The sequence below is a fragment of the Monodelphis domestica genome, chromosome 1, assembly GCF_027887165.1.
Source record: "Monodelphis domestica isolate mMonDom1 chromosome 1, mMonDom1.pri, whole genome shotgun sequence".
NCBI lineage: Eukaryota > Metazoa > Chordata > Mammalia > Didelphimorphia > Didelphidae > Monodelphis > Monodelphis domestica.
In genome coordinates, this window is record NC_077227.1 from 624,630,064 (window position 1) to 624,652,282 (window position 22,219).

Below are 22,219 nucleotides of genomic sequence, written 5' to 3' on the forward strand. Positions count from 1 at the left end.
CTACCTCTTGAAGGGTCAGAAGCTAATTTATTTGTCTTAGTATCAACAAAGATTCTTTAAGGCTAGTCTTATAGAAAATTGGCATCAGTATCCAAATTTTGTATTGATCACAGATTCAGTTCTGGGAGGGATTTGGAAGCTACCTATATCAAAATCTTTTCATTTCACAAATTAAGAAACTGAGACCAAAAGAGGTTACATGACTTACACAATGGCTTACAAATAGTGATAGAAGAGGTTCTTTTTTTTTTCTTTTTAAACTCTTACTTTCTGTCGTAGAGGCAATACTGTGTATTGACTCCAAGGCAGAAGAGTGGTACAGGCTAGGCATTTGCCCAGGATCATACATCTAGGAAGTATCTGAGACCAGATTTAAACCCAAGACCTCCTATCTCTAGGCCTGGCTTTCTATCCACTGAGCCACCTACCTGAACCCCAAAAGAGGTTCTTAAAACTGCAATAAACAGTTTATACCTCTGTTACTTGTTTGGAATGAGAGCATCATAAGGCACCTCCTCTTCCTCACCCTCCAATGCTATCTTAGCTCCCTACAGAACAATTTATTTTGAAAAGGGAGAAGTCATAGAGAGTCATTGTGGTATAGTAGCTAGCGTCCTGGACTAGGACATAGATATTTCCAACTCAGATGTTTAATAGAGGTGTGGCCATGAGCAAGACACAACCTCTTTGAAACTTAATTTCCCACTTCAATTGTTAATGGTCAGGGTTAGTCTTCCTGAGTTCAAAACTGACCTGTCTAGTCACACTTTCACTTAGTCTCCATTATAATAAATGACATACATTGACAAGAGAATGGGAATGCTATATGGGTCCATTCTATGATGTTAAAAGGGTCCACTTGGGGCATTGGATCCAAAACATGAATCCCATTAGCATGGCATCCTAATCAACTGAACTAATCATGTGACTTCAAGGATACAGACAGACAATAAAGAAGAGTTAGAAGTATGCTAACTGCCATCTGAGGGCCACAAAGAAAAAGAATAAAATACCCTTTGTGAATTGTTATGATTGTTCAGAAACATAGGTAAGAAAATAATGGTGGAAGAGATAGGGCAATATTTCGCCTTGATGGTGATACTGTTAATGACTTGTTTTTGGCAGCTAATTTTTCCAGCTCAAAATGTGACTTTGGAAGAAGTATGAAACACTAAGGATATGAAACTTATTTACTTAAGCCCAAAATATGATGTATAAATATACAAATAAGTGAACAAGAAAATTATCTTTGAAGAAATCTTCAATGGAAACTGTTGAGGTCCCTATCTGGTTAGCTTTCCTTTCTAAACTCCTATGGGTAAGGGATGTGCTTTCTTCTAATGAGATTTTTCATTGCAACCTATTTCATTAGAAGTCTTGGTAAATGTTATTGAATTTTTTAGTATAGGCCAAGATTCCCCAGTGCTGGGTAAGATACTCTAGAACTAACTGAAAATGTTTAAGTTATTGCCTCTTGCTGAGTTCTGGAGAATGCCATTTTATAAATCTAATGATGATTGGATTGTGGTTAAGTATTTAGAGGCATCTGTGTTTATTTTGGAACATTTCTTTTGGGGGTGGTTAGTCTTATCTTTTATTTATTTATTTCCTTGAAATTTTTATTTAATAAATTAATTTAGAATATTTTTCCATGATTAAAAGATTCATGTTCTTTCCCTGCCCTCTCTCAACTCCCCTCCCATAGCTGATGTGTAACTCCTTTGGTTTTTACATGTGTCATTGATCAAGACCTATTTCCATACCATTGATAATTGCACTAGGGTGATCATTTAGACTCTATATCCCCAATCATATCCCCATCGACCCTTGTGATGAGCAGTTGTTTTTCTTCTCTGTTTCTATTCCCACAGTTCTTCTATTGAGGAACATGTCAACATTTCCCAGGAACACTAGGAAATGGCAGCAAAATGGAAAAGTTTAATGTCTAGGTATATTTGGGAAGGGCACCCACCTGGCAAAAAGTTATTAATCCAAAAAATGGGCAAAATGGCTCCCAATTCCATTATAATTTTTAATAGGACTAATGTCTCTTATAGTAAGTAGTTCATGAAGTCAGCATGGTATGCTTCTTCCTAAACCAATTAGTCTTGAAGAATGGGTGGATGAAAATGTCAAAGGACTTCAGGGAGGTAAGGTTGGTATCATTCTCTGATGGCAAAAAGGTACTCATCACCAATTCCAGGGTGAGGGAATGTGCTCTATGAACAACAAGCAATGGTTCTGTTGGTTTATAGTGTTCCAGGAAGAGCCTAAAGCTGGCGATTCCCTGACATTTCAACTAGGAAGTTGGGAGCATGGCTAGGAGCATCATTATTGTCTGGGTTAACATGTGATATGAATGATTTACATTTGTGTAACCTCATCGATTTTTAGTAATTTCCTATATATTCTGGAATTTATCCCCAAACAGACTCATGAAGGGGAAAAAAAAACAAACCCAACCCAACACAAATGAATCTATAGGATGGGGGAGGGACCAGGATTTGTTCTTGGGTTCCCATTTCACAGGGCAACTGGGTGGTGTAGTAAATAAAGTGCCAAACTCGAGTCAGGAAAATTTATCTTCCTATTTCAAATCTGGCCTCAGACACTTAAAAGCTATATGACCCTGGGCAAGTCACTTAACCTTGTTAGCCTCAGTTTCCTAATTTTTAAAATGAACAGAAGGAAAAGACAAAGCACTCCAGTATCTTTTCCAAGAAAATCTCAAAATAAAAAGCACTGAAATGACTGAATAACAATTCCGTGTCACAGGCAGAGATATAAGAATGACCTTTCTCAGCAAAAACTCAGCAAGAGAGTAGAGTGTGCGAGGCTAGGATTCTGGTTTCCTGGCTTCATATCCAAAGACTCTGCATTGTGTATTATTCTTAGGAAGAAAACTTCATTATCAAATGGGTTTTTGTTGAAAAGCCACCTTTAAGTACATTAATCAAGACAACTAACCTGTTGTCTTAATTTTAATTTGGAGAAACAAGAGTGTTCATGAAGATTGCCCTCTGTGAAAATCAACTGTATCATCCATCTTTACTGCTCAGTGTGGAACTTCCCAAGATTTCTTGTCTCACGGATTTTCAAGGGCTATACAGTTCCTTAAGTTGTAAGAATTAGCACAGCTGATTATGCCAGCCTGGTTCTCACTGCCTTCAGATCCCAGAAGGTCAGGGCCAAGGAACTTGGGTAAGCTAATCTACTTCACTGTTTCTGATCTTTGATTATTATTTGTTCATAACTCCTTTACTTGCTTTGTAGACCTCAACACCAGCATCACCACCCACCCTACACCCTCCCTGCCCTCCAGGCTCCCCATCAACAATTTTATAATTGGACACCAACTTTGGCTGCTCCCTATTTGAACTATGTAATCAGCTTTCTTCTTATAGATAATGTCCTTCCCTGACTTCTCCAACCTCTTCCAGGTCCATGAATTATTAGGTCCATTTTCATAGTTTCTTCCTTGTAACTTTGTTGCTTTTTGCTTGACTCTGACTCTGATATCCTTCTGCTGAATGGTTCCCATGCTTCTATATGAACTCTTCAATCCTGCACTCCTTGTGGAATATGACAATAACAACTTCCTGTCTAGATAATCCAATACTTCCCCCAACACTTTTCTCCCTGGTTTTTTTCTTGTCTTTGCCAAAGCATACATAAATTATATGATGTATCCATTATATGCAGGTGGGAGAAAAGTATGCTTAGAGAGTGTTGGTTGACTGGTGATGATAGGATGATGGGCACCAGAATTAGAAAAGTGACCTCATTACTTTTCTGACATAGTTACAGGGCTAAGGGGAGGTAGTAGTGGACAGGGTGGCTTGAAGATGGAAAGATGAAAGAGGGTGTTGTACAAATGGAGATTTGAACCCCGGACTTCAATTCCCAGAAGTCCTTGGAAGTTCCCAGAATTCCCCAAAATCCTACCTGAGGTCCTCACCTGGACTGAGAGAAAAAGGGGTATTTGAACTGACTATACCGTCTACACTCTCCCTTGGCTTCTGCTTCTAGGGATGGGCAGCTCTCTACCTAGCCGGCAAGATGTAGGTTGCACGTGCTTTCTTATTTTGTATTTTCTTTATTTCTTAATCTTTAATAAACTGCTAAAAATATAATACTTTTAGCAGAGAAACTAATTTTAATCTTAACAGTTTGATCCTCAGTTATGGGTGTGCCTTATAGCTTTGCCATTTGCTCAGTGAAGAAACTTCATTGTTGATATTAAAATCTTCTCTCCAAATCCTTGGGGTTCCAATGTCATAAAATGTGGTTGTGGTATTATTTGGCACTGAGTTTTCTCTATGTTCCCTGGGGAAAATTTCCCTTAAAGGAAAGTAAGTCTGTGTTAAGAGTCTAAATTGAATCCTTTCCTTGAAAATGCCAATTACCAAAGCAATAACTTGTCTATATGTTGATTAAGGTACACCATGATGAGCTAAAAAAAAAGCACTGGGCAAGGAGCCAGAAGACCTGAGTTCAAGTCCTGCCTTTGATACTTACTAGTCATGTGAACCTGGGTAATATTTATTAAGAGACTACTACATACAGTGGGAGACAATTTGGAAGGGTCCCTGTCAGAAGACCATGGTTCTAATCTCAATTCTGCTATTTACAAGGCAGCTTTATGTGGCACAGTGGTTTAGGTGCTTTATCTGGAGCCAGAAAGACCTGAATTCAAATCTGACCATACCTGCTTACTAGAAATGTGATCCGAGGTAAGTCACTTAACCTTTGCCTCAGTTTCCTCATCTGTAAAATGGGGGGAATAGCACCTATCTCACAAAGTTGTTGTGAAGATCAAATGAAATAAACAATATTTCTGAAGTACTTAGCATAGTGCTTGGCAGATAGTACACACTGTATAAGTGCTTATTCCTTCATCTCTTATTGTCTACATGACCTACAAATCACTAATCCTCTTGGTGTCTTAGTTTCCTTCTCTGAAAAAAGAGGAAATTGTATTAGGTGGCCTCTGCTGCCCTTTTCAGCTCTAGGTTCATGATTTCCAAGGTCCCCTCCAACACTAATCTTATGATCTGATCAATTATTTAAATTCTTTGAGTTTTAATTTCCTCACCTGTAAAATAGGTATAATACTACTTTTCATACCTCTCTTTCAGAGCATCATCCTTATGTGTGTGTAAAGATCAAAGGACAATATACACACAAGTAAGTGTCATTTGGTCCCCTTAGACAAACATGAGTCTACCTGTAAGGATCTACTAAAAACATACACCAAAATGTTTAATGAATTCTGAGAAAACATAGCTATAGGCTATCATTATAACAGTATTATGTTGTTGCTAAAATGTAAACTCATTGGGGTCTGGAGTGGTTTCATTTTGATTTCCTTTATATCTCCAGTGTCCTGCACAAAGTAGGTAACTTAAGAAATATATGTTGAATAACTACTGGAACATAAGAGGGAGTACTTTATTTTTTCTTCTGTATATTTTGCCACTGTTTACCATTCAGAAAATGGGAAAAAGGACTCATTTAGAATAGTTAGAAATTAAAAAAAAAAAAAAAGAAAAATGATCCAGAAAAGATACAGGCTAGAAGTCTAGAACATGGTACAAAAATTCTGATAACAGCTTCTTAAACTATTTAGCACATTTATCTGTATTTAGTTGCTTTTCCCCTCCCTGCAATTCCTATTCCTCAATGCCCATTTTAAAGGTCTGAGTTTCCTCAGAAAATCATGGTGGGTCTCTAGCAGAACACCAACAACTATTTGGAAGCTATGGTAGGAACAGTTCAAGAGTTGTGAATAATAGTTTGATGAAAGTAAAACGAGATTTTCAGCCAGGATTCTCAGTCCTTCAATTATTTGTTTTAAACCTCCATAAATGCTATTGGAGTTCTTTTGCAGAGGGGTCAATAGAATAAATTTACCTATAAAAGTCCATCTATACTTCAATAGTTTAGTGGTAAAATATCTTCTAAAGATGAGTAAAAAGAGGAGAGGAGAAAAGAATGATCTAAATGAAAATATTTGAATGAATTATCTACTCAAGTAAATCCAGTCCCAGTTTTCCTTGACATTAGGAAAAGGCAATAAAATGGGCAAATTATTCCTTAAAATTCTATTTGGCTGAGTTTTTCTTCTTGGTGACTCCTAGACAGTTACAAAAGATGGCAAATCTAGGGCTTCTCCCCTGTTTATTTTACCATGGGTTGTCCTTTGTTCAAGGCATCTGGCAAGACAAATTGTGCATTTTCATGATGTGGCTTTGCTATTGGTGAAATTGTTGGCATAATCATAGAGAAAAAAGGAGCTATAAAGAATCATTAAAATCTTGCTCATCCATTTCTGTGTTTTCATGTGGGTCTATCTGTGTAACATCCCTATTTCGAAATAATGATAGTTGACATTTATAAAACACATCTAAAATTGGTAAAGCACTGTAGGTAGAGAAGCTCTCACATGAGACTTTTGAATTAGACACTATGGATATTATTATATGCCTTTTTAAAGATGATAAAACCAGGGCAACTTATGAAGATAGGACTTAGCCAGGGTCATAAAATAAATAAAGGCTAGAAGGGAGGGGCATGGTCTCACCTGACTCTAGTTCAAGCATTCTCTTTAGTATTCTACTTAAAAATAATAAGTAATTTCCCAGATCTTCTTCCAAGTCTCAAATATTTCTCAACCTAAATAATCCTTCAATGCAGAGAACATAGCATAGAGAATACCTTTGTAATACTATCATTGCAGCATAGGACCAACCATTTCATCATGGAGGGTTTAGATTGGTGTGTTCTTATGGGACCTTATGATTGCAATGGGTTTTGCTTTTATTTAGTGGGGAGAGAATCAATGGGAGATCATTTGACTTTTGGTATGAATAGGAGCTTGCATGGTCTGGGAATGCAAATTACATTTTCAAATTGCTTCCTTGAAGAACTGCATTTCTTCTTTATGTCAATAATACTTCATCGACAAACATGAATTTTAAAAGCAAATCATCATCAGAACTCTCTACTGGTAGCATAGTGAATAAAGCATTGGGGCTGGAGTCATGAAGATCTGAGTTCAAATTCTGATCCAGATACTTGCAATTTGTAGGACCCTGGGCAAATCATTTAAACTGTTTGCCTCAATTTTCTCAATTGTAAAGTGGGGACAATATTAACAACTTCCCTGCAGGGTTGTTGTGAGGATCAAATGAGCTAATATTTATAAAATGTACAGTGCCTGGAACATAGTAGACACTATATAATATTTACTCCTTCCATCTCCGGTTTGGCTCATCAATTGTCATTTGAATTCCACCCAACAGGGAAATTTGCCTTTTCTTCATGTCTCTTACACATTAACTCATCAGAAACAAAGTATTATATTGATCTTCTCCATTCTCTCTTGGGAAAGGAAAATAAGGAGTCATTAATGCACAGTTCAGCCAAGGAAGACAAGACAGAGAATTTGGGGGATCTATAATTTTTAATAATTTTCAACTAGCTACAAAATGTCAATCACGTCACAAACTGACAGGAGACAAGAGGAATTTAATATTACATGCTGTAATGATATTTATCTCACAGTTTATCTATATTTCATTCATTTATATTATTTTTAAATTTTTCTTTATTAGCTACTAAACATCTCAGAGATTTGGTGTGCATAGCTCTAGATAAGCAACAGAGAATTGTACCAATAACAAACCACATGGGGAATAGCGACTAATAAGATACAGCCTTATAAAAATTACACCGTTGCACTATTTCATGGTGTAGTCGTTTCCTCCAAAAGATAGTCTTCGAAAGCAGCAGACAACCCCTATATTACACCCATTTGACATATTTTCAGCCAAAAGCTTATTTTGCTGGCAATGATTAAATGGCAAGTGTCAAATCCATCTTTTTTTTTTTAATTAAAAAAGAATGATTATGGCTAACAACTCTATTGACAGAAGAAAGTGCCACTATTGCAGTCTTGCTGGTATAACATAGTCCCAACAGTGTCTCAATACTGAGCATGCTTTTGTGTTATTGTGTGTATGTGTGTTTCTCGTTGTCAATGTGCTACTGCCGTGGAAAGATGTTATTTAAGTAGGAGCCTAAGAGTCTATTTATTTCTCATGCATAAATGCATAAATCACATCACTTTTAGTGCAATGCCTGTTAATATAATTCCACATTTGTCTAATCATGAAATCATAACGACAGATGACAGCCATGAAGAACCAAAGACAGCAAATTTTAAGTGCTTAAGAGCATGGCAGTAGCTCTGTGGAAGGTCACAGTTTTACGAGAACAATACTGCATATTTAAAGGTTCAACAGCACATTAAGCATTCCTACATTGTTGTCATTCAGCAAACATCATTGAGGAAAGGAAGAAAAATAAAACAGAAAACATCATAGTGAGCCAGAGCCATCAAGTTATCACTATATACAACCTCGGGAAAGAAAGGTAACCAGAAAAGAAAAGGACAAGTTATAGATTTGGAAAGCTGACAGACTACACAGGACAACATTTACAATGGGGATTGATATGTGCATGTGTGCAAACCTAGTAGGTAAATACCATGAGAAAAGCATGACAACATCATCTTCCTTGACAGCAAGAAGATGAAAACACATTTGTTGGCATTTAACCACTGCCCAGCATCTTTGTTGCACGTTGGTTGGCTTCATCAATCCTGGTTTTGTTGGAATCAGCCTAGAAAAAAGAAAGAAGAGGGAGCATTACCATTGATGTTGTAATCTGGGATAATTGTGTTGGGTTGCTATGCGAATCTTTGATATTCTTCTGGCATAGCTTTTCAAGGATATAGTTTTATTTCTTGATATATGAAATAAAATCTTTCCAGTGTTTTTTTTTTTTGCTTTGTTTTTTTTTCCTGACTCAATTTGGGGTTTTCCTGGCAAGATACTGGAGTGGTTTGTCATTTCCTTCTCCAGATTATTTTACAGATGAGGAAACTGAGGCAAACAGGGTGAAGTGGCTTGCTCAGGGTTACACAGCTAGTTTTGCACCAAAATGCCTATTCTTCTCTCGCAGACATCATAGCTCTGACTCTAGACCCTTCATTCTCTCCACTGCAGCACTTAGCTTCTCAGTAAAATTTAAATATGGTAAATCTTACTTTCAACTCTTAGTTGATGTTTTTGATTTGCTCTGTTACCTCTATACAGGCAGAATCTCCCAGCTGGAAAGGACCTTAGAGGTCATTTATTTCAACCTGTTCCAGTCACGAATTTATTCTAGCATCTATTTGGTTAACTCTATTCATGCCCAGTATTCAATAGTGAGGATGCAGTTGACCAGGAAAGATGGAGAAAAGGTCATTTTCTAATAAAAAACATTAAATATAAGGTGTTATCCCACCCCTATTGAGTTGTATCACTTCATTTAATTTGAAGGGTTATTAATTCCTAGAACTTTTAGACTTAATATATACATATGCACATATAGATTACATATGGAGCTATATATACACATATATATGCACACATATATTTAAAAAGTATGATAGTTATTTTAAAGTAAAATACATATGACTTATTGATAAGCTCCATTTTTCTCAACTTAGTTGGCTGTCAAAATAAAAGTGGTTTTATTTTTAGCACCAAACAGAACCCCTTATTTTAACTGGAAAGTTTGCCCATAGGTTTCCTATTCATCATTTTAATTTCCTCATCTATAAAATGATGATCATTTATTTTCATTTTGATTCTTCCTAATTGTGAAGACATCCTTCTTGAGAGACAGATCCCAGTGGAGGAAATGGGACTTCTAACAGAAAGAAGACTATAGGACCAAGTCAGTGTGAAATTATTAGGCAGACTGAATAATGTTTTGGAGGAATGATAATAATTTGAACCTTGGATCAGATACTGAATGCATGGAGAAGAGTATATAATGAGACTATAAAAAAGTAATTTGGGAAAGAATCAAAGAATATAAAACATAAAACTAAGTGTTTGTGACTTTTGCTAATTGTTTTTGAATGGTATGGTGACATCACAAAAAGCTGTACCTTAATCTGATAGAAATGTGTAGAATAAATTAAAGGATCTAGAGACTCAAGCTAGGAGATAAGTTAGAAGGCATTTAAAAATATATAAGCCTGATATCGAATGATGGCAGGGAAATTTTGAGGGAGGAGAAAACAATTTTTAGAGGCTGAATCAATAGGACTTAGTGATTTAGCTGTGAGGTGAGGGAGGAAGTGAAAAATGACTTCAGGATATCTAGTCTTGGGAACTAGCAGAATTATACTTCCATTGACAGAAATAAGAATGTCAGGAAAAAGAAACTGGTTTGTGAGGAAGCTGCAATTATTTTTTTAAAAACAGATTTTCCTCCATGTCAATAAAACATCCAGGTTGACATATCTAATTAAGTCCTTTGGAATGTAGATCTAGAACTTGGGGAAAAGGGTCTTGGTAGGATATGCAAATACTATGTATGCTAGGGTCAAAACCATATTAGATTAAGGGAGCTCTAGACATAATTTTGCCAGTAATTCATCACGTGACCTTGGAGAAATCATTTCCCCTCGATTGCTTTCTACATTTCTAAAATGGGACCAGCTAACCCCCATATTATATTTCAGCTCTAATATTCTATGAATGTATGAGTCATTTGTATAGGCAATGAGGGAAGGGGGAGTAGTGGGTGACTTGCTAGGCTTGGAGTAACAAAGACCTGAGCTCAGATTTTTGCCTCTGCCTCTTTCTAGCCCTGGGACACTGGGAAATTAGCTTAATCTTCAAGAGCCTCAGACAACTCTATAGCATTTGCCTCTGAAGCCATAGGTAGTGAGTCATCTACTAAAGTCATGGGACTGGATGAGATTGTCATGGGAGTGAGCCTAGAGAGACCAAAAGAAAAGGACCAATTATAGAACAAGCAGCCTTTCCCTTCCCAATCCTAGACAGGTCTACAATGAATAATATGCCCTGCACTGATTCTAACCCAAATGACAAATCTGCCTCTGAAAAAACAACTCTCAGAATGGACTTATCTTTTCTCTGATTAAATATTAATTTTAAAAACATTTAAAGAGAAAGAAAGACTTTAGAACGGAGATGTAAGATAATTGTATGACAGTCCATAAAGATAATCCATGCATTTATCATATTGAATGATCATACAAAATTTATGTCAGGGAAATGTATTAGAATGACTGGATGTCACCAGGGTTAGTGTTGAGAGTAGGAACATGACTTTGGGAAGGAAATATGAAAAAAACATTAATAGGCTTCTTTTCTTCCCCCAAAAAGCATATAGGGTGTATCAATTCATGCTGATTTTCTACATCAGAAGTAGAAAAAAAAGTTTTACATTATTTCACATGTAAAATCTATATCATATTGTTTGCTGTCCCAGGGAGGAAAAAAGGGGGAGAATTTGGCTCAAACTTTTTTTAAAAGGTTAAAAATATTACTATGTGTAATTGAGGAAAAAAATTTAAGAAAAGAAGTAAAAAGTATTAGAAAGGGAGTAAGGGAGAGAAATATGGCTTCCTGCATAAGATACTACATTAAATGAAATATGAATTTTAAAATAGTATCACTGAAGACAGGAGGCATATCATGGTAGATGGTAGAGAGCTGGCTTTGAAGCTAGGAAGAAAATGTAGGTTCAAGTCCCAACTCTTTTTTTTTCCCCAACATTCATCTCTCATGGTACTTTATTGGGTAAATACAAAGCATACCATCTTGTTTAAAAAGTAAAACAAATGAAAAGCAAAAACCAAAGGGATTAGAAATGGGGTGCATGTTATCTATTCTCTGTGTTATAGAAACATAAATTAGTATAAACTCACCATTAGGTACTTTTTAAGAAAAAAAGTGAACCTTTGGCATTTTAAGAGTATATGTACGCTATGTTCACACCCCAAAATTATAATTGAAATGTGTATATACAACAAAATAACAAGCACAGTCATGACAAATGCACTTCTTAAAGATTCTGAGCTATTTTTCCATTTCTTCTTTTCCCTACAAAAGGCTGAAAATGAATTCCATACATTAGACTGATGCCTATGGTACTGTTGGATAGGAAACAAGATCATCTAACAATTTATATTAGGATCTTTAATTAAAATGTAAGCATATTTAATAAAACTATAAGTTGTATAATAGCATATTATGTATATTTATCCTTTTTATAAAGAAAATATGTCAGGAAAATAACATACTTTAGAATATGCCTAAAATTGTACTTTACAAGGCACTTGGCACATTGAAACAATACAGTACATTTCCAAAAGAATACAGGGTTACTACCTCTTAACCCTTATAATAAAATCTCTGCTATAGGTATATTGTAACACAACCATATGTTTTGCAGCATTAATAGTTGTATAGGAGGTAAATTAAATAAAGTATTCCAACTTGGCAATTATATTAGCTTATGGAAATGTCTGGCTTCTTCCTTCCTTCTGAAAACAGAACCATCTTAATCCGTTAGATACAATAAAGATCTATTTCCATTCATGATTCTTTTAAAATACACAGCACTAAGTGGGTACAAGATTAAGACCCAACTCTTGACACATACTAGTTATATAACTGTGGCTAAGTTACTCTGCTAATTTTTTAAGGTAGCTCTCTAAAATTATAAATTACCAGGAAGGTGTTAGTCTATGTTGGAAATGAGGGTTTCCTCATCTAGGAGTTCCCTATAATAGTAAAACTACAGTTCAATCTCTATCCCTATTCCAATTTCTCAATAATCCATTGAGAGTTCAGTGCTTCTGCCTAATGAAACCTCATTGGAAGCCTTTGTGTAGAATATGAAGTCAGCTTGGAATTTGTTATCTTTTGTGACTATATTATTAAAATATTTTTCAAATGAGCATAAAAAGATACATGACCAATGAAATGAAAAAAGATCAGAGTTGTAGTACTATTTTCCCTCTATCAATAAGGCAATACAAAATGACAAAAGTAGCAATAACCTTGGAGGCAAAAGACTTTCCTAGCTCTGCCTTCTTACCAGCTTTGTGATCTGGAGCAAGTCACTTAATTTTCATTTAATTTACTGTAATATAGGAATATATTAACCTATTGTAATTATAATGTGTAATAATAAATGCCCAATCCAACAAGATTGTTGTTAATACATATTCATATAGCACTTTGGCCAAGGTGATGGGCTGGTGATATCCACTGATGTCCTACAGATGTCTGAAGAACAAGAACATTTTTCTAGTAATTTGGAGAAATTTCCTTTCATGAATTTATGAGAAGATATGCATAATAATAACATGAAATGGCCACATATAGATGGATGGTAGTCTGTATCATTGGAGGAAATACTCATATGGATTAAATCATAGAGCCATTGGAATACTGAAGTGTATAAAGACATATATTATTTCATTTGTGTCTTGTAATAACTCTGTAATGATAGATACTTTAGATATCATTATTCGTATGTATTATAGATTAGGAAATTGCGATTCAGAGAATTTGTGTGACTTTTCCATATTCACATAAAGAGTATTAGAGGTGAAACATGAATTGCCATCTTTCTGGTGACAAGTCTAGTATTCTATTCACCATACCATGCTGCCATCTGAATGAAGAATTGGAAGCACAGAAAAATAGAAATGTATATTATGATGCAAGTTGGCTTTTCAGGGTTAGTTTTCTGAGCTCAGTTCAAAGCATTAAAATATACCTGACCCTCCTGCATGTAAAATGCCTACATTAGCATTTTAAAATCACTCAAATTATAGATAACTATACATTAAAAATTTAGCACAAGAATTGTCTCAACAATGGGAGAATTGATTACCATTCCTTGAATTGCCAATTTTTTCTTTTTATCAATCAAAATCTATTTTTATTTGCACAGAACTCATCAAATACCTTATCATGTAAGAATTTTTTAATAGAGTATATAGTATACAATAGATCAAAGTAAAGCTTTCTCTTTTTTTTCTCTAAAAATTCCTCTGTGATATCAGTAGCAGTTACCTGGGTACTAAGAAAATGAAAATTCAGTCCTATAAGTCAAAAGATTTTTAAAAAGCAGACCCATCAAAGTATCTAAGTTGAATGATCATTTTTTTTTAATTAAAGAGAAATAAGAATGTCAGTATATCTTCCAGGGATTTCATAATAGAGACACATCACAGGACTCTAACAGATGAGATTGTTTTAATTGGAATTAAATTTACAAAGTAGTTATTTCCTTGGCAATTTCAGAAGATTATAACCAATTATTAGAGGGGATTACATGAAAAAAAGATTTTTGGAGACAGTCATTTTTTTTAAAAATGCGACTACAGATCTAGAGAAATGTTCCATTAGCTAGGAAGCAGAGAACTGGTCTTTTCTAATGCAAAATTCCCAAATATCAGTTTTATTACTTCTCTGGCCACTTTTGGTACTGAACCTCCCCCCTCCATTTTTAGTAGGCAGGCCTAAAGTGAGAAAATTATACTTGTTAGAAGCCACATACATCTCTATTTCCCTTACCTTCTCCATGATCCTGTCAATCTGGCGATTTTGTGTGTCAATCTCATTACCCATGTCCAGGGCCATATGACGGAGATTTCCAATGATGCCACTCACTTGCTCCAGGTTTTCATCCATTTCATTTTCTCGGGCATCATTTGTTACCCTGTTACCAAAGAAACAATTCTTTTGAGGAACCCTGATCAAAATAACTCTGGATACCTAGGACCCAGAGCTGATCTGAGAAAAACCTGTAGGCCACTGGACATCTATTGCAGGACCTCTATCCAATACAATGCTGAAAAAGTCTATCTCTAATTTATAAAAAAAAAAAAAAATCTAAGCATCATGCTGTGGCAGGCTTATCTCTAAACCCTTAAATATTTTTATTTTTATTGATGGCATTTTAAAGTGGATGGAACTTTTTATCTGAGTATCTTCATTCATCCCATGTTTTTTTCTTGCATAGGATAATGATCTTTTCCACTTTCACAGTTTAATCATGTTAGTAAGAAAATTCAGCTATAGTTGGGAAGATCCTAATGAAAGGAAGGAGGATAACACTGGGAAACAACTCTATTTTCCTTTCCTGTGTGTTTGTTGTTAACTAATGGCCACACTATGGAAATCAAACCTATTGAGTTAAATCAAAGAATCACATCACTAGGCTTTTTTGTTTTCACTTGAGATGGAAAGGAATGAGGGGAAATGATAATAATTATAGGTCCCTTCTTTGGAGGAATATGGGTGGGAACAGTTGCATAAAACAACCTATATTTACTTGTATTTAAATGCCATGGTCCCCAAATGGTCTAAGGTTGATTTATTCTTAAAAGAAAAACATTCAATATGTGTGTGTTTGTGTGTTGAGTAGGCAGATAGTAGAGAGGAGATGCTTAGGTTAACATGAAGACCCTGCTTATCTTTTCACTTTATTTTTTAGTGATTTGGAAGGATAAACTGTTTGATTTGTGGAATAAAGTGAATCCACCTGCTTCTAAATTCCCTGGCTAGTAAGTCTTCACAGTAGAGCCAACATATTTCAGTGATTTAGCTGTTGCAATTACTCAGAGCTTGTATTTGTATATAGGCATCTACTAAATGTAAAGCTAAAGATTACTGTTGGAGATGGCCATCTTAACACCTTGCTCTGCAATGCTAATTATCATTCCTAAGTTATACTCAGACCAACAATCTTAACAAACCAAACTTTGAAATTGCAGCATAAAGTTATCATATGTTGCTTGTGGCAAATCAGCCAGTCATTGACCATGTTGACTATCACCTCTGGCTTCTCAAGGAGCAACTGGAAAGATGTCCTTTAGACATGATGAAACTGTCTATTTCTTGGTGTCTACATTTTGTGCTCTTAGGGGAATGCTGAGATGAGTTGGATTGTAAGAGCTAACAGTAGCCCAGCTATTGATATCTGGAGAGGGTAGCAAACCTAACTACTTGTCGAATATCCTTGTGTAACATCATGTAAAAAATGATGAGTTCATTACCTGAAGAATATTTACTTATTATTAGTCCAGGTCCTTCAGGCTCCAAACAGCCGAGTTCTGTATATGCTTGTCTTAGGGCCAGCTGTTGGCGACTGCCTTTGTAAACTCAGTGTCTCAGCATCGCCACGTATCTATACCTGTTGCTGTTTATAGACACTGTAGTCAGTGTTTGCTTGCCTGAACTAAAAGAGAAGGTTAGTTGATAGGAAACCATGCCACAGTCTTTTTTGGTATTCTCTGGATTCCACTAAAACATCACATAAAACTCATGAAAATACAACGGGAGCAGAAGCGGAGGACGTGGCATTTCCAGGCAACATGGCGCCTCTTCCTAACCGCTCTAAACCCAACAAAGCTCACCTGCGGATAAAACCACCACTGATGGCCATCTGCTCTCGTTCATCCACCACACGAGCAGGTTGGCTGGCAACAACTCCATCTTGATTATTGCCCCAGGCTTTTTTGTAAGCATCACTTGACTTAAGCCTATGCAAAAAAGAGGGTGAGTAACAATGCACTGGGGAGGAGCTGAAGAGCTACAATCTATTTCTTCAAGCTAAGAACTGAACCAAGCAAATGAGTTTCCAGTAGGGGCATTAGAGTATACCGATATATCATAAGCCTGACTCAAATATTTTGTGTTTGGCTGCCACCATGACCAGGCTACTCAATGATTCATTTCCAATGGATTCAATTGCAGTTGTCAAGTCTGTAACATTGCCCAAAGGGGAAGTTTTTTGGATTAGCTGGTTGGATTTGACAGAAGCATAAAGGTAGCTGGAGGACATTCACTTTTATTTCAGTGACACGGTTATATTTTGAGACACAAAACACACACACAAAACATACTGGCAGACAGACATGAAACAAGACTGCCAAGTATAGTGTGTACATCACATCACAGCAACACACTGTCATTGAGCAAAACAGATTCGGCTAAGTTTTAACACAGCATCATACAGAGATTCCCTGTTTTCCACATATATGTGCGGCATCAGGGACACGTAAGCCACTGACATTTCCAATGAGGCATAAAAGACACAGCATTGGAGGCTGGCTGGGGCAATGGCCTTTAGAGCTCTACTTTGGGCAATTTCAATAGATTTCTAGGATAATATATCGGTACTTCAAAACAGTAACCATACATCGAGAGTTGATGTACAAACCTTTGTCCACAGAGACAAAAAGTAAAAAGAGGCATAGTGAAATGAGCGCAGGAGAAAAAAGAAAAATACAAGCAGTCTAGCATCAGAAAGGGAAAGTCCTCTACATCTTCTTCATGCACCAGCTACAGGCATGAATAGAAAGTGAAGCATTCTCACTAAGCACAAACTGCTCCCGTAGTTGACCATTCCCGAAATGCACCAGTAGTAATAGCCTTCCCAAAGAGTGAAACGCAGGCCAAATGTCCTCTTCCTTGGACTAGGGGCTAGGGTGGAGAGAGCTTAAGCCCTGGTACTTCCAACTATTCTGTGGGCAGTGACTGGCCTGAAGGAGCCATTTTTCACTGAGCTGCCTTGGAGAGAAATTTTAAAATCCAGGCATACCTGCAGGGCTCATAGACACATGTGCAGCATATTTTGGGGTGGGATCTCAAAATTAAAGCAATCAAAGATGTTTTAAAGTTCTTTGCATAGAAGAAACCATGAGTTTTTTGGAATAAGAGCAGTAAAACCTCTGGTTGATTTCAAAACACAGGAATCACACTTGCCCATAGTAGGCTACATTGTCTTACACACAATAGGTGCTTAATCAATGCTTGTTAAATTGGATTGGTTTCAGTGAGAACACTGGAATTGGCTGCCTTTCCCCTTCATCACAGGGCTACAATGACACATCAAAGTGGCTCTGATATATTCCCCTTTGAGGAGGAGAGCACGTTTGAAGACAAATGAGAAAACTGCTCGAATAACACAGTGGTGACTCCCTTCACCCATGCTTAGTTAGGCATGTGCAAGTCTATAGTTCCTGCAGCTGTCTGAATTACTGTAGGCAAAGGTTCATTGCTTTCACGCAATGCGAATGTCCAAAAGGGGGGAAAAAAAGGAAAAGAAAGAAAGAAATGAGTTTAAGAGAACTTAGCAACTTGCCTTGGGGTCTCCTTATATTTGGTAGACCCTGCCTGTGTCAGATTGTATGAAATCCCAAGGACTTTGCAATGTTTTCTGCTATGTAAGATGTTTTGTACACCATCTTTGGCAACTTGGGGAAAGGGGAAAAGAGTGCGTTTCTAAAAGAAGGCAAACTACTGCTACCCAAAATGCTGCACATACATTCACACTTACTGATAGGCATTGACTCGAGTCCTCCAAAACATGCTATGACAGGAATATGCCCTCTGAATTCCAGGTGCACTACCACACACTGAATTGTGACACATGGTTTTCAAAGCTTGATCTACAAATGATGGCGGACATTTAAGTCCAGTTTTGCAGTTTAATTTGGGCCTCTTGTGGATGATCTAATTATTGCTTACTAATAATTGAAATCTGTAAGGGGTATTTTAACATCATGTGGGTGCTCTTTTCAGTAGGGATTTCCTCAAACCTCCCTAGGGATACTTTTGAGGAGGAAGAAAGTAATTTGTTGAAATTCTTGATGAAGCCAACTGTTGGAGTTATTTGGGGAAATTGCTACTGAAAATGATCTACGATAAGAACCTGATTAACTGGAATGCTGAAGGAATAGGGTAGTCCAGGTAATCAGATTTCCTGGTTAATTAGGTGGAAGAAGAAAATCTTTTGTTTGTTTAGTTCCTTTCCTGGTAAAAATCTTTGCTAAATTCATTAGGTTGCCTGCTTAGGTGAATGAGTTCTGACTAATGAACATAAAATCTTTTGTTGGTGATTGATCTTGCTCTATGTATTTCTGAGTTTTCAATGTCAAGCAAAATTCGTACCATATAGTTATTGTAGATGGAGGAAGCACGAGATAATATCTACTAACCCTGGTATGTTAGCCTGAAAAGCTATTTTTGTTTTTATTTTTAAAAGTAGGGACTTCAACAAAGTTGGTGATTTGCTTCTTAAAATTGAAGATGGGGAAATTCATGATTAATTTTGAGGGCTACATTTACATAAGTTCCAGTTAATCCGGTTTTATTGTAGATCATGCTCTAAAAGCAGGAAGTTTTATTTGGGTATGTCAATATGTGATCCTCTTCCCCTCCCAAACTGAAATGGGACATTTTAATCAGGCTGAAAGTTTTAACTTTAAAGGATCTGATGATTATATGATTGGATAGAAAGCAAATCAAATATCATTTTAAAAGGGAGGGATTATGAAGCTTTAGGATAAAAAAGGATTTTTTAAAACAGGGAGTTGGGAGGGGTGAGGGGAGACCTTAGAGCTGGCTTAATTTCCAAATGCATGGTTGACAATCATTTCATGCATTTGATTTCCCTGTCAGTCAGATGAGAGTGTCTGGGAGAAACCTACACTTCCCATTGTATTTCCTCTGCTGCAAACTGTTAACAACCACATGTCACATTTTCTGCTGCACTCAAAACAAGCTTTGAATAATCTTGAGAACCATTTCATGTTTTGTGATGCTGTGCATGCAAAATCTACACATTTCAACATTTCAGTCAGTGTACTGGGTATCTAATGAGCAAGACTTTTAAGGAGGACATGATCAATTTAGACTGATCACTCCTTAAAGGATTATTAAGTGCTCCTGCACTGGATCTCTTTAACCTCAATCCGGGTTCATGTCTTTCAAAGGTATTAAAAACTGTCCAGAAATGGAAAAAGAGAGCTAATATTATACTCTGGACTTTGAATATATAATGGTGGGGCCAAATTACCTAACATGTACTTTTGAGAACTGGTCCTTGGCTTCTATGTTTCTCATCTCTCCAACTTCCTCCTAGCTTTTTTTTTTTTTCTGGAAATAAAATTTCAGTTTCTACAGTTGGGGGATGTGACATGGGAAATACAATCCTGTTCCCTGACAGCCTCTTTGGAATGGGCTCTGTACTGGGGTACACTTTTTGGAAAATGTTGAAACGTTTACCAAGAAGAGTTGTGGACAGTGAAGCTTTCACTGCAGTATGCCTGATTTTTTGGATGCATCTACAATAACTCCCATGGAATTGTCTACACTATGAGATGAATGCATTGGAAACCGTACTGATCTCTTCTGCATGCTACATGCTCATCCTGCCCAAGTGCCCAGCAGGGATGAGCTTGACAAGGCTCAGAGATGGGCCTTGGGGCTCAAAGCTTCAGGCAGGCAGGCAGCACCTACTTGTTACAGGGACACACACAAAGCCCACAGAATTTTCCTAGGTCCGTCAAATTCTTTTCTGCTTCTTTCATGTCCTTATTGATTTGGTCCATTCCCTCCTCGATGCGTTCCAGTTGTTCTGATTAAACACAAGTATTTTATCCCCACAGAATGAAGCGGATGAAAAAGGACAAAGAAAAAAAAGACAAAACTTCAGACATTGACTTTGACGGAAAAAAGAAAAAGAAAACTGGACACCACAGAGCAGAGCCGGTACCCAGTACCTACTTGTTACAAGGACATATGAAAAGGCCACAGCATTTCCCTAAATCTTTTAAATTTTTCTCGGCCTCCTTCATGTCTTGGTTGATATGGTTCATGCCTTCTTCAACACGATCGAGTTGTTCTGGTCAGGACAAAGGGATGATAGGGTGGAATGAATTTTTTTTTTTTGATCTCCAACAGAACATGAGAAATGACTATGTAGAATGGAATTTGAGAGAGAAAGAAAGAGAAAGAGAGAGAAAGAAATTGACAATGCATTTGAGTGGATGCATTGCTGGCAGGAAGGACGTAGGCTGAGCGCTGAAGATGCCCTGTGCTGATGTGGAATGAAGGAAAAAATAAAAAATGATGTTTAAAATAGCTCTTCATTCAAGCACACGTTGGGATGGCATAAGATGGGCCTGTTTAATACAGAATGCCTAAAAAACAGGGCTGTGCATTCACTTACTCAGATACCAGGGACACTCAAGAGAAAGAGAAATAAAGCATTATTCTTCATGCATTTCAATTGAAGAGTTATAGAGAAAATGTTTTCTTCAACTTGAAATACTGATATCTTTTTTCTTTTCTTTTCTATTATCATCATCTTCAGCCATGCAATGGCAAAAATTAGAACCACCTTGCTTGTGGGGGTAAAACTACAATGGTAACTGACTCTTAGTTTTCCCCCTTTTTGTGGCTGTCTATCCACTGACTTTCCAGCTGAGCTGAAAGTTGAATGGGTCTCTGTGGCTCAATCTCTGAGTGAGAACACAGCCTAATTTATAGAAGCAGTACAAAGAACAATATTAGTAGAGTTTTAGGGGCCAGAACATTTGGATTCCATTCTAGTTCATTACTTACTTGCTGTGAGTTCTTTGGAGGCCATTTAACTGTTCAGCATTTGGTTTCCCCATCTCTAAAATGGAAGTAACACTGGATACCTACCCCAGGGAACGTGGCAAGAATAAATGAAAACATTGATCTTTTTTGGAAGAGTTGTGAATCATTATATACTTTCTTTACTTCAGGCAAAGCTGACATACTGTCTCTGTTAAGGATTGACTACCATAAGAAGATTCCCAGGTTTGTTTTTTTAGGAGGAAAAAAAAAATCATTAAGACAACATGAATTAAAATTATATCACCAAAATGAGGCAATAGCAGATACATAGGAAGGAATTTAAGATTACTTTTAAGATGATTAAAAGAGAATAACAATGTAATCTAGTTGTCTAATTGCTAAACCAAATTATGTTCATTGCTTCCTTTCATTTACATTTTCATGCATGCATGCATAGGCCTTTGAGTAATAGGCATGATTAGAATAAAGTGAATAAACAAACACATTAAAAGCCTAAGGCCATAAATAATAATTTAAAAACATTTCAAGTGAAATTATCAGATGGCAGCTGCCAACTTGATAATTAAACTGGAATGACCCCTGAAACCAAAGTGGAGACTGGATCTCTGGAAAGGTAAATTTCATTGTCCCTGGTTTTGTATAACTTATGAACCAGCATTCACAGCTAATTAACAGATGGATTCCAAAATGTGTAACAAAATTCTCCTTCTCAGGCCTTTTTTTGTCAGTTTTTCAAAATTATTTTAACAGCGAAAGCATATTTTTCTGGGTTTCATAGCAGTATTTCAAGGAGGAGTCTGACAGAAGTAGCTAATGGAGCATCCTTAATTCTATAACAGAAAGTAAGCTCTTTGAAACAAGGGAAAGTTTCTTTTTGGTCTGTATTCCTGTGGGTCTACTAGGTATTCAATAAA

The 22,219-nt window shown here is 36.5% G+C and overlaps 1 protein-coding gene across 2 annotated transcripts in view; it reads right to left on the reverse strand.

Annotated features, from left to right (window-relative positions):
• Positions 1–7,446: 7,446 nt before the first annotated feature.
• SNAP25 (synaptosome associated protein 25) overlaps positions 7,447–22,219 on the reverse strand; it is a 91,082-nt gene continuing 76,309 nt past the window's right edge. The window contains exons 5-8 of one of the 2 annotated variants that reach the window (XM_001374399.5): positions 20,199–20,316; positions 16,310–16,435; positions 14,466–14,610; positions 7,447–8,685 (exon numbers count right to left, since the gene is read on the reverse strand). In XM_001374399.5, coding sequence (XP_001374436.1) covers positions 8,617–8,685; positions 14,466–14,610; positions 16,310–16,435; positions 20,199–20,316 — 458 coding nt within the window. In that variant the 3' untranslated portion in view covers positions 7,447–8,616. Of the gene's footprint in view, positions 8,686–14,465; positions 14,611–16,309; positions 16,436–20,198; positions 20,317–20,465; positions 20,584–22,219 lie in introns of both variants that reach the window. The other variant, XM_001374420.5, reaches the window with a different exon arrangement.